General features: G+C 39.0%; 1 protein-coding gene across 1 annotated transcript in view; it reads right to left on the reverse strand.

Annotated features, from left to right (window-relative positions):
* The window catches only part of cadm2a (cell adhesion molecule 2a), a gene marked incomplete at its 3' end in the record, with an annotated part of 251,538 nt that overhangs the window by 38,895 nt on the left and 200,016 nt on the right, over positions 1–12,627 (reverse strand). The window contains 1 exon segment of the mRNA XM_014003220.1: positions 1,170–1,319. Coding sequence (XP_013858674.1) covers positions 1,170–1,319 — 150 coding nt within the window.

The raw sequence follows: 12,627 nt of genomic DNA on the forward strand, positions 1-12,627 counted from the left end.
TATATATATAGGGTGGGCCAGACATGTACACATGGGCCAAATCCAGCCCACAGGCTACCAGTTGCCCATCCCTGAGCTAGATTTTTTAAACCACCTTTTCTTATCCCTTACATACAATTGTGCATTATGCAGTTTGTTTTGTAGAAATTTGCAGGCATTTGCAAGTGCATATATCAACAGCAGTAGCTAGCTGTAGCACTTCCAGTGCAGCCAGGGCCACTTCACGCAGGCATGTCACAATATTTCTATCAGAATAACTGTGTTATTCAAAACTTATGGCAGCATAAAGGTTTGTAAAAGAATATTCACATGAACTGATATTATTATTATTATTATTATTATTATTATTTAATTTTTGTTTTGTTTTTGGTTGGAGTTGCTTTACATTTCCAGCAAATCTCTTTGATCTTGATTCCAGTCTGACTAGCCATTAGCTCATAAAGATAAGAATCAAATTCAGTTTCTCTATGTTGAGGTCTTTATACCATTTCAGCAAAAACTATATGAAAAATGTTTATGTGCTTAAAATGTTTTAGATCTTTGTCATGGCACATAAACCACTGAAGGACCGTGGAAAATTAAATAAAAAGGTCTAAATGGTGTGAATTTATCCAAACAACAATTCTGATCAAACTTGAAATCCAACAAACCTGACAGCAACCATCAAACACCAAAATCATGCTCTAAGAAACCCTGCTCACACACCAAGGTAAAATCCACCAACAAAAAAGAATCACTGATGTCCCCCGATTGTTCATGGCAGATAACACCCCCCACTGGTTACCCTGCTCTGGGCAAACAAGTCAAAAACATAGCTGGTCGTATCAATTCTCACTCTCAATTGCTTCTTTGTTGAGACTACGTGCACAGCTTTGTTGATTTGTGTGAGTGAGATAGTGTGTGCAGAAAAAAAGGTGTAAGGATAAAATAAAAAATAGCAACCATCATACCATGTATCATCAGATATTTATTTATGGTTTAGATTTTGAAGGCATGTCTGTAGATCTCTGTTTGACCAGTCTGTAAATTGCCCTCACTGTGAAACCCAAGGACCAACTAAAGACTAACAAAAAAGAGAGCAGCTTGACCAAGAAAGAAACACGCGGTGAAAAGAAAAAAAAAACAGCACCCTCCTTCTGGATGCTGATGTCAATCAATCTTCAACTCACCTTTCTTGTCCCCAAAAAACAGTGTCTGCTGTGCTGGGTTTGACCACTGGAGGGAGGTATTGTCATTAAACTCCACACGGCAGGTCATGTTCGCTGTTCCGCCCTCTGTCACGGTCACATTTTGAACCAGGGGATACTGACCGCTGATACCTGCAGCACAACACAAAACAGGACAGAGATGCAAATTTATTGTGAAAGAGAAGATACAGAAAAAAAAAAATACTAAGCGAAACATTGGCACTTTTGACTGCTTAACTGAGTTACTTTTTTATATTAAATACTCAATAAAAAAATCAAATGTTAAAAGACACACATATAAAATAAATAATAGGCTCAAATTTGATGTTTAACCCTCCAATTCACATCTACATGTAACTAGAGCTTTTCACCACTGATTTATGTCTTCACAATGAGTAAAAATAAACCAATTCAAGCTTAACACCCCACCCCTGCCTCACTTCCAATCACAAAATACATGTCTAGGGAGGCTGGCCAGTGATTATTGCYTGCTAAATTGGACCTCAACATGGAACACGCAGGAGGCATTTAGCCCGAAGTATTGAAACCTTAGCTACACAGAGCGGAGCAATTAAAACTCATTCTCTGTGGATTTGTGTGCATGTGAGGACACTGATCTGTGTAATGCCTGCATGTGACTAAAAAAGAAAAGAAAAAGAAAAAAGAAAGACTACAGAGCTGAGTTTTGCATTTCTGGGTAAGRTGGTAGGAGCTGGTTGTCAGCACCATGGACAGGGCTACAGTTCCAGACTTCAGGACCATGGACAGCTTCAGACTGCATCGCGAGCTTCAGTTTTTGGGGCCGTTRAGATCTGTCGTTACAAATGTGCCACACATTTCTTTCTGGTGATTTGGCTGTGAGAAGTCAGCTCTGACACCCCGGTTGGTATTATGTTGTAAGAATCCACAGTGCGCTGACAGACACCAGCTGTTTTCTGCATAGAATCAGTGCAAATTTACATATTTTTCTGTGTTTAGTTAGGTGACTATGATGCTGCGTAACTCTGCTCAGACTGACMGTGTGTTCTGCTCATACAGTCAGCACAGCAGGTCCAAAAACAATCAGAACCAACTACAGAGAAACTCACCAATGTAATATCCTGTGTAACACTATAATACCTACACCTTATTTAGCCTTATCTAATCATCAATAAATGGTTAGTTAATATTGAAAACATCATTAATCAAGAATGATTCATACTTAAAAGGCTAGAAATTTACATATTTATTAATGTTTTTCTCATAAAAGCTAATTACTTCCAAAACCAACATATTCCATTGTTTATTCATGCCTAATAACTCACAAACTAATTATTCTGTTTACTGTGTTGTTATGAATGTAAATGTTTATATAAATGTACTTTAACATTAGGGCTGAACAAAACATTGCACATTGTCGTCGCAAAAGCCTTGCAAAAGGCATATTGCAAAAAACTGTGCAAACTGCAAGAAATGGTTGGCCCAAATTTTTGCTTTTATGCATTTTGTCAGCATCAGTTTGATAAAGAAAATGAGATACCACATCAAGTCATAACCACTTGGTTAGTGGTGCAAATGTTGAATCAATGCAATGAGAAAATTTGTAGTTGGATTTAGGGTTAAATTTTATTTAAAAGTTTTGAACTTATTTTCTGATTTTTTTTATCAGTCATTTAAAAGAAAATAATAGCAAGGGTGTTTTTTAGTATTTAGAGCATCAGAAAAGGTTTAATGGGGGCGGTGTTTTAAAGTCAGTAAGAAACAGTATTGCATGCAGTTTGTAGTTTCATTGTTAATACTGCAGCTGTGTCTAGTTTTTCTGTGTCATGTTGGAATGGAAATTATGTATTAGTCTTTTTTTGTGAAATACATCAACACTGTATAATTAAGTATTTGTTCATTCATCACAAGTCATATGGCCATCACAATATTAAGCATCATTATCACACATTGCAGATTTTTCTGATACTGTGTAGCCCCATTTCCCACCATGTGTTAGACATGGATTAATTGGTTAGAGAATGTTTGAATTGACTATGATTTTGCTCTGACTTCCACAGTTGAAAAGGAGCTTGTGGACCTTTAGGGTTTTGTCTACACTAACAAATACTTTAAAAAACCTAAATAGTGCTCACTTTAGAAGGCTTCACAAAAAGACAGCTTGTTACTAACAACTGCTTTAACTATTGATGCGCTGCAGGATTAGTAGATGATTCAAATGTTCTCTAACCATTAATGCATGTATAACACTTGGTATGAAAGAACATTTATATGACTATTTACATACATAAACACACAGCATATAGAATGGTTTATTCGTGTATTATTAAGCATGAATAAACAATGAGTATGATGGATTTGGAAGCAATTAGCCTTTATGGGTAAAGCAGGATAATTAATAGCTTATTAAGAATGAATTATCCTTATTTAAAACTATTTTCAATGTTAACTAAACATTTATTAATCATTTGGTAAAGCTAAATAAGATGTAGGTATAAAGTGCTATCCACATTGAWTGATAAACCTTTTTTTTTCAAACTGAGCAATGACAATTTAAGTAAAAATCCCAGCTAAGTGAAGTCTGGAGCCTTACAAAGACAGCTAAAACAACAAATAAAAACAAACATGTAAAAGGAAAACCAAACTGTGAGTTTTTGACATGAAAATATATATTTTCCAGACATTATCCGTCAATATCGTCTACCGCTTTGTAGTTTCTTTACAGCGYGTAATTTATAGCACAGGTGAGACAAAGTGACCCTCAAACAGAGTTTGCCCACTGGGTTAGCAGGTGGGGTGAGCCCTATCATACAGAAAGCTGTGGGAGGGAGAAGCTCTGAGAGTGAAGAAGATGAGGTGAAGGAGGGAAGGAGAGAGAGGTAAGTCAAGGAGCATGGGTCATTTCCAGTGTTGATTAAGGCCTCCCGAGGTTAATCATGCGTGTGAGAGATAGAGAGGGAAGAAGAGGGAAATGGAGGAAAAATGGATGCAAGCTACGGGAGGATAGGAATATGTTTTATTCATGAAAGTTTTGCATGAAGCATGATCTGCCAACGATTTACCATTCTCCTGCGCCCGCCTTCACTCCCTTTATTACTTCTTCTCTTTAAATCACTTACTTTTTTCATTTTTCCTCGCTCYTGCAATGGAGCAACACGCAGCCCAGTGTGACACGTTTTTAGCTCTTTTGTGCTGGTCACAAAGGAAAGTTAATAGTTAACCGGCGTACCGAATGGTACAGCAATAAGTGAGATTTTGCACAAAGTAATTTCACTGCAGAGGAAGTGTCATTGTAAAATGTCACTGAAGCCCGAGACACTCGGGGGGATATGGTTGCTTGCTGCATTATCAACTCTTCACTTGTATCTAAAAACACAACACACTTGCCAGTATTGATCTGCTTTTAATAAACACTGAGAGATAAGATTTGAGTGACTCGCTGTGTGTGTCGTAAAGTGCCACACATGACTTTAGAGAATAAAATAGCTTATACCACAGACTTCAGATTTAATTAAAAAGCAAATGCATGCATATATATGTAAAACCATAAATTAAACAGCATTTTAACACTTTTGCCCATATTAATCAATGCATGTGAGCTGACTCATACTCTGCTGTATGCACTTCCTGACCTATTCACGCATCATCCCACAGCACATCTTTACAATCTGTTGGTAAGGCTTCAATATTTCCCATCATTCGCTCTGCCATTTCAGTGCTGCTTAACAACTTTTTTCCACACTCTCAACACATCACACATTGATGCTAAGTCAAAACAATGCTGTGCATGTTTTTGATGATAAAAAACGACAATTTAAGGGTGACTACAACATCTATCAACATCATCTGAGCGGGTTTATAGGAGTGGTGACATGTTGGCAATGGAACTTAGAAAATATTGGCAATGCTTCCTGTATTAAAATGCATGTTTGTGTCTATTTGAAAAACAAGCACTGATGTTTTTCTAATACAGTTTAGGCTAGACAATTAGGGCAATTAGTGTTTTATTTGTTGTGGACAGCTTTTTGAATGACCTCAGTTTGGACAAATAGCTTAATCCTGACCAGATTGATGAGTCAGCATCAGAATGGGGCCAAGATTCAAGTGGACTGCTACTTTCCTAAAACAACTTCCACAAACCATTGTTTCTAAGCAGTTTGTTGTGCCAGCTGCAACTTCTGGTTCATGTTTATTCATGTACAGAAGACGTTACTTGACAGGGCCATTCAGCTGGTGGCTGGTGACTTCTAGCAAGCCCACCAATGACCAAAAAAAGGAACCAATGTTATGCATTCTTTTTAACTTCATTTAGTATGAAAATACATTTAAAATCAATTGTAAATGTATAATTTATGATTCAATGCAACAAGATGAACAAATTTAAAAGGTACAAGATGCTAGTTCTGTTACATGCTGCAACGTTTCACCAAGCATTAATGGGCAATGCCCCCTGCCCCACACTCCCAGGGATGTCTTTTCCCTGAGCTGCTGGCTTAACTGTGGTCCCCTGAGCATTTTAGTTGAATAACCCCGTTATGTGAGAATCATGTCAAGAAGCATCTCTGTCATCTCTGGGCCAAAGCTCATTTAAAGTACACCAAAACAAAGTAGAAAACTGTTTTCTGGTTACACTAATTGAAATTGGTTAGGGAGACCATGGACACCATATCCTATCAGGCTAAAGATGAGGGACCATTCTGCCTGTTGTCAGAACTAGTGGAGTAAATCTCCAGCTTTATCACGATACAATATAAGATTGTTTTGTTTGGATGACTATAAAGCAGGAGTGCCCATCCTTTTTTGAACCAAGAGCTACTTTTGAAGTCGGCAGTTTGCCGAGAGCTCCTTGACCATTCTCAGTATCAAAAAAACATAATTTTGTCTCCCTACTCCTCACTTCTTTAAAGTAAATAAAAACAGAACGTAATGTGTTGCTAGGTTTATTTAATTTAAAGTATTGTCAAACAAAACTATCTACTTAATCATATTTTTACCTACAAAKAAAGAAAAGATAAAATCCTTACTTAACTKCTGACAGAGAAACATAAAAGTGATGCTTGAACAAAAAGTACCATTTTTTTATCTCCTTCAATCAGTACTCACTGTAACGTGCGAGCTATGAGGGCTGGAAACCCTTTCCAGTGCAAGAACCACKGAGTCAAATAACTTTGGAGCAGGGGGACTCTCTCCATTTATTCAAAGAACTCTCCTCTCTTCTCTCCATACAGGGGAGGAAAAACAAAACAAAAATCTATCAAGGTCAACATGGCTACCACAAGAGTGCTGCTTTATTTTCAAAATCAAAGCACACAATATAAAACTCTCTCGCAGGCTGTTATAAAACCCAGTGCTGAGCTTCCAGGACTGGTTTCACCTGATCAAATCTGTTCCTTTTATTGCCTGGAAGTGATCCATCAGGTGGGTTTCTGAATTTTATGCATTATTGCAGAAATATCGCCCGCCAGGGGTTTCTGGCTAAATCCAGGCAGAAGAGCGGGTGCTGGACGCATGACCGCGGTTCCACCTCACTGGATCTCTTCCTTTTATTCCCCTGCATCAGCACAAGCAGCACCGTGCTGGAAATCAGCCGTTTCATCCGCTAGAGCTCGCCCGATGACTTTTGATCGCTTATATCTCTGCAGGGGAATGTCCCAGGAARTTGCAACCACCTTCAGGTTGTAGTGAAAATCTGGAACTTTAAAAKGAGCTATCTCCTGCCTGGATCCAACGTTCAGAGCCAGTGCTAGAGGCTCCTGAGTAAACTGAGTACTATATRGCCCGCCAAAGCGCCTRTTTTGGCTGGTTGTTGGTRAATAGCTCCATGGGGGAACGTCCCAGYAACTTGCAACCACCTCCAGTTTGTAGAGGAGGACCGTGGCTTTCGAAAGACATCTCAWTTTCCTGGATCCGATTCTCAGAGTCCACGGAAGAAGCAAACGAACGTAGAAATTTCCTCCCAAAAATGTGCGTAAAATGCACTAAGTCATGCGTAATTTGTGTATTTCTCTGCGGGGGAACATCACAGAGACTCCATTCAAGTATCCGCTTGTAGGGCAGAATCAGAGCTTTAAAACCCAACTGGCCAATCTGGGATCCGATGCTCCTAGCCTGGGGGAGGGGGGCTAAAACCACCCCCGGCGGAGGTCCAATGGTGCGTAATTTTGGAYTTTTTTCACTTATATCTCTGCGGGGGAATGTCACAGGGACTCCAATTAACTTTTTCCTTGTAGGGCAGAGCCAGAGCTTTAAAAKCCGACCAGCCATGCTGGGATCTGACGCTCCTAGCCTGGGAGGGTGGGCTAAAACCACCCCGACGGGAGGTCAGACGGTGCGTATTTTGGAGATTTTTTTGCTTATATCTCTGTGGGGGAACGTCACAGGGACTCCAATCAACTTTCACCTTGTAGGGCAGAACCAGAGCTTTCAAAAAAGACCCCACCCCGGGATCCAATGCTCAGAGCCGGCGCTAGAGGCTCCGCAGCGAGGTTTCGCTTCGCGGGCACCTGGGAACCAGCTGGCGGGCGACCAGTCGCCCGCGAGCGACTGGTTGGGCACCTCTGCTATAAAGTATATCCCAATATCACAAAATTTTTCATGATACGATTTCGACTCACTTCAGTTTGCAAGTCTGTGATTGATATGATGCCATATRATATGCCCATGTAACAATCATTTAGGGTTAGACAGGAATCTGATGTAGACATCTACATCGGACATCTGACGAGGATATGGATCAAAATTTTTCGTTTTGCCTTGATGCAATTAAATCATCATTTAATCTATGTGGATCAATGTATTGTTACTCCCCTAGCCAGAATGCTGTTCAACAGCCTGCTTCTCTCAAAGTATGGGGGTGTATTAGTGCATATGGGCAGCTTACACACCTGGAAATGCACTGTTAATGCAGGAAACGGTATACATGTTTTAGGACAAACTATAAAATACGAACTGTCTGTCACTTTTCCATACAACCCCACTTCAAAAGCTTTTTAACTTTAGCTTTYGCCAAGTACACAATCTTTATTCTACACTATAGTAGTACTACAGTAAAAAGAAGTCAAGTATCCACTGCTCAGGAGTCAGGTGACTATTCCCCAGCTACAGAAGGATAACTGGAAGAATGCTGCTGTAGAACAGTTTCCAGTGCACTGAGTAGTGAGGCAAGGAGCGGTTCACAGGATTCCGTACTGTAACAAGTCAGGGGAGAGAGTGTGTTCYTTCTGCACAGGCTGCTCTGCTGCTTGCTCCTTCAGTCTCTCCACAAACCTTGTATCTAACTCTTGGCTCCTGAGTGAAGCGATTTATTCATCACTCACCAGTTTGTTCATGAAAATGTTTGCAGGTAGTGAGTGATGAGCCTTGGTTTAGACGGCAAACTGCTGCTGCAATAAAACCTATGGAATGGGAGTTGTCTGGCTAAATTTAAGATATACTATTAGAACAAAAAGAAAAGTCGCCTCTTTTATTTTACTCTTCTTTATGTCTATATAAAATGATAAAAGTAAGGTGATCCCTTTGTCTAAGCCTATCTGTGCCTGCTGCTACACATCCAGTGGGAATGAAAGGGCCAAAGGGGCCTCAATGATGGTTATATTAGAGCACCACAGTGTTCAGTGGGCCTAATTGGCCAGTGGAGTAGGTTCTTCCATTCTCCCCTATGGCCACCCAGACCTGATTTAAATGTATCTCCTGAGGGAAGAAGGCAGCTGTTCTCTCCTGATTTCCATGTCTAATTTTAGGTTTCCTCACTTCAACTCCACTCTTTCTCCTACTTTCAGCTTCTTACTTTGACTTTTTCGGTTCATATCCATTCCAGTCAGTTCCCTTCTCTCTATTCTTCTCTCTTGCTGTCACGTTTCCTCCTCTGGTTGATCCCTGAAGGGTGGCATTTCCACTTTCTTTGTCGCTCATTTTCATATTCTCTCTGTCTCCTGGTGCTCCCCTGTCTTTCAAGTTTATCTTGATCCTACCTCCTTTTATTTTGCTGAATTGTGCTCAATCTCTCGGAAAGAGTCGGGGTCAGTTTAATTGCCCTCCACCTTGACTGACAAGCCGAGGCTAAGCCAGGTCAACAATGCTATACTCTGCATGTCACTATTAAGTAATAATATAATAAAATTAGCTTTGCTTTATTTAACTGAATCAAACAGGGTTCAAAATGGTGCAAAGGTTTCTACACTTTTATGGTCCAAACTTTTCCTTATACAAAAAAAAAAGAGAAAAAAGAAATTGCAACTGCTTGGCGAGTATAGGAACAAGATTATGTTCATGTTCTGACAACAAGCACTTTCTGCCAGATCAGACAACACAARGTATAATAGTGATAAGGATTTAAGGTTTACCCCGGATGTTTGCTGTCTGCTCCCCCTCATGACCTTTCAGGCAGGAGCAGCTGAGTCGGCTAACCTTTCTTATTTAGGCATTCAAGATGCAGAGGGAAAAAGAGAGATYCGCACAGACAGACGGACAGCCTGAAGCTACTGACCTTTACACCAGGACTGGAGTTCAACTGAGCTGTAGCGCTGTGATGTATGGCTGCGAATACAAGATTACAGAATGGATAGAGGCAGACCACAGATTTGATTAGCTTTTTCACCTTTTAAGCCAGTTAAGCGCAACTGATGATTGTAGACGTGTGATCACATCACTGCTGATTTAAATTTAAAGGATAATTCAAGTTCATTGCAGCAGGAGTAACAACCCTATGTCTACTTGTTTTGAGTGCATCTACTAAACATAATTAGAGAGCTGAAAAGATAAATGYGAGAGGAGTACTTAGACTGTTAGATGGGAGTTTGAAAATGACAGTTCAAAGCCTTTAGATGTACACTAAGTTAGACAAGTTGACAAGGTTTTTGCTTTTGTTAGAGCAGTGGTCCCTGAAATTTGGGTCAGCGCCCACTGTTAGTCACAAAACATCAAGCTTGGGTTTTTGAGATGTTTATAGAAAGATGGTTGTTAATGCATGTTTACCATAATTGTTAAAATCATTAAAAAATCATAAATGGAGAATAGATATCAAACATTCAGGCTGGTTTTGTTGTCAATAAGACCTTCTTTAATTGGCTCATTAGCCACATTTGAATATTTTAACTCATAATGGCTGTGGTTGTGTCTTTGTCAGTAATATTTTGTGATTAGAAAGCTGAAAAGTTTGAGAACATTTTAAGATGCTAAACCCAAATATAGCATGCTTATATAGGACTGTCATGATAACAAATTTTGCTGAACGATAAATTGTCTCAGAAATTATTGCAATAAAAATTAATTTTGAACCCTGGGCAGGAGATTGTGAAGAAAGCACACAACAACAGCTGCTGCAGCTGTAAAACCACAACTCCTTTGTCCAAGCTGGTTTAATTTATGCTTTATGTGTCCTCCTCTGGCTTCAAAAAATAACTGTAGTCACGACTTACAACATTTACAGAAGTTGACTAAATTTACGAAAAGTTATGGACAGTCCAGAAGCTAAGTTTATAAAAACAACAACAGCTACTGAATATGTAGCATCACTACCCATCCTCTATGAGACCATGTGCCAAATACCTGATGTAAGAGTTCACTCCTACCTATGCTAAGTAGTAGGAAAGAGAGAGAGAGATGAGTAGGCAAAACAAGTAGGCAAATGAAAACTCTACCTCATTTTAATTTTATTTATTGATAGATTTATTGCTTATCACAACAGACACCTATAATGCAACCAATCTAGATGTTTTATTTGAATAATCCAATTTATTCCATAAAATCAAAATTAAAAATAAAAAGTTAACTTTCACTACTACAGGAGACCACAGCAGCTCAAATTCTGTCATTTCATTTCCTTGTTCATAAATCAGAATTCAGGAAAGGCAGCATGATATGCAACCCCTCAAGGTACACTGGGCATTTATTATAATTATGTCTCTTGTGAAATGTTACACTGCTAATACAATATGATTAAAGGTAAGATATAGAAATGTTGTCTCTAATGGTGAAACTGGAGCTGCCCAAATCTCTTTAACACCTAGTCCCACTTTCCTCTTTCAAGCTTCCAAGTTTTTATTTCAATATATTTGTCTCTTATATAAGATGGATTATACTGTGTTATAAGTTAAAAAAAAAGGAAATAAATACTTGGTCATAGTTTCCTGTTAAATTAAAAGTTCAAAGCTGTTATTACCACATATTGTAATTTTATTTATTTATTTTCACAAATACATGTTTAAAGTTAGCATTTGAAATAATACCTTGAACCACTTCATATACTGTATACGCCACCACTGCACCGCCACAGTTTAAACACTCTGAGCATGACTTAAAGTGGCACTCTGTTAAAAATGCATTTTCCAGAGAAGACCGTAAATGAGATGCGGAAGATTACATAGGACATGACAGCTTTGCCATGAACCGTTAGTGTCTAAAAGGTTACCCAGGTGGCTTGGCAGCTGCATACAGACTCTTCAGACTGACTGATTCTCAAAGTGTCAGGCAGCGGGGATGGCCTCCTGATTGGAAGTTGGTACAAGGTCAAGAGTTTGATCATTTCAACTTCAGGTGTGAATTCATCAACCAGTCATGTATCTTGTCACTGAGTCCTTGAGAAAAAAAAGGACTCAAGTCTTCTGACAAATCAGTGTCTGAAAGCGACAGCAAGCCACTGAAAATATTGAAGGAGTGGAAATAAAACAAACAAGTATATCTAGGAAGCTTTTTGCTTTGTAATAATTTTCTAGTTGTGAACACAAATTGCTGTTAACAAGTTCCTGGAACTGAGGTTAACATTAGACAAGTGCATCATCTTTGCCTGCCCTCGCTCTAAAACTCTTCCTCCCACTGCGTCGGTTTTCACACAAACGCCCTCTTTTTTTCTCGGGAACATGTTGCATGCACAGTGTTGTTTTTGCTAGGACCTTTTTCACTGGGAAATTACATTGCATGTTCCAGTTAAAGAAACGGTAATCGTCAGTGTGAGAACAATGTGTTGCCTTCAAAACAAGGAAGGAACTCGGCCTCATGTAAAATAATGTGTTCACTGATAAACAAAGGCACAATATGAATGGATAACAATATTTAAGTTTTTTCTGGTGGGGGGAGGGTGGGATGTGTGTATCATGGCTAAGGAGCACATCCAGGGACATTGAATAAAAAAATCTAGTGGCCACACATTACTATCTCGAGGCTACTAGATAAATAATGTGTGGACACCAGATAACGCGTGACTGAACATGGTGTTTTTGTGTTTAATTTTTTAAAGGTAACCTACACCTGTTATAATTATTATTATTAGGTGTATTATAGCTGCAAGCTGCCTGTGTTTTATAGCTGCAATCAACTGTCTCTGCATGGAAATGACTGTGATTATTATCTCATGGCCACAACATAATTATCTCGGGTCCATGAATTTTTTTTACCTTGTGGCCACAAAATCTTTTTTTTAAATCCTATGTCACCAAACAGACTCTGTACATGCACACCTGCGTCA

The sequence above is a fragment of the Austrofundulus limnaeus genome, unplaced genomic scaffold (assembly GCF_001266775.1).
Source record: "Austrofundulus limnaeus strain Quisiro unplaced genomic scaffold, Austrofundulus_limnaeus-1.0 Scaffold17, whole genome shotgun sequence".
Lineage (NCBI taxonomy): Eukaryota > Metazoa > Chordata > Actinopteri > Cyprinodontiformes > Rivulidae > Austrofundulus > Austrofundulus limnaeus.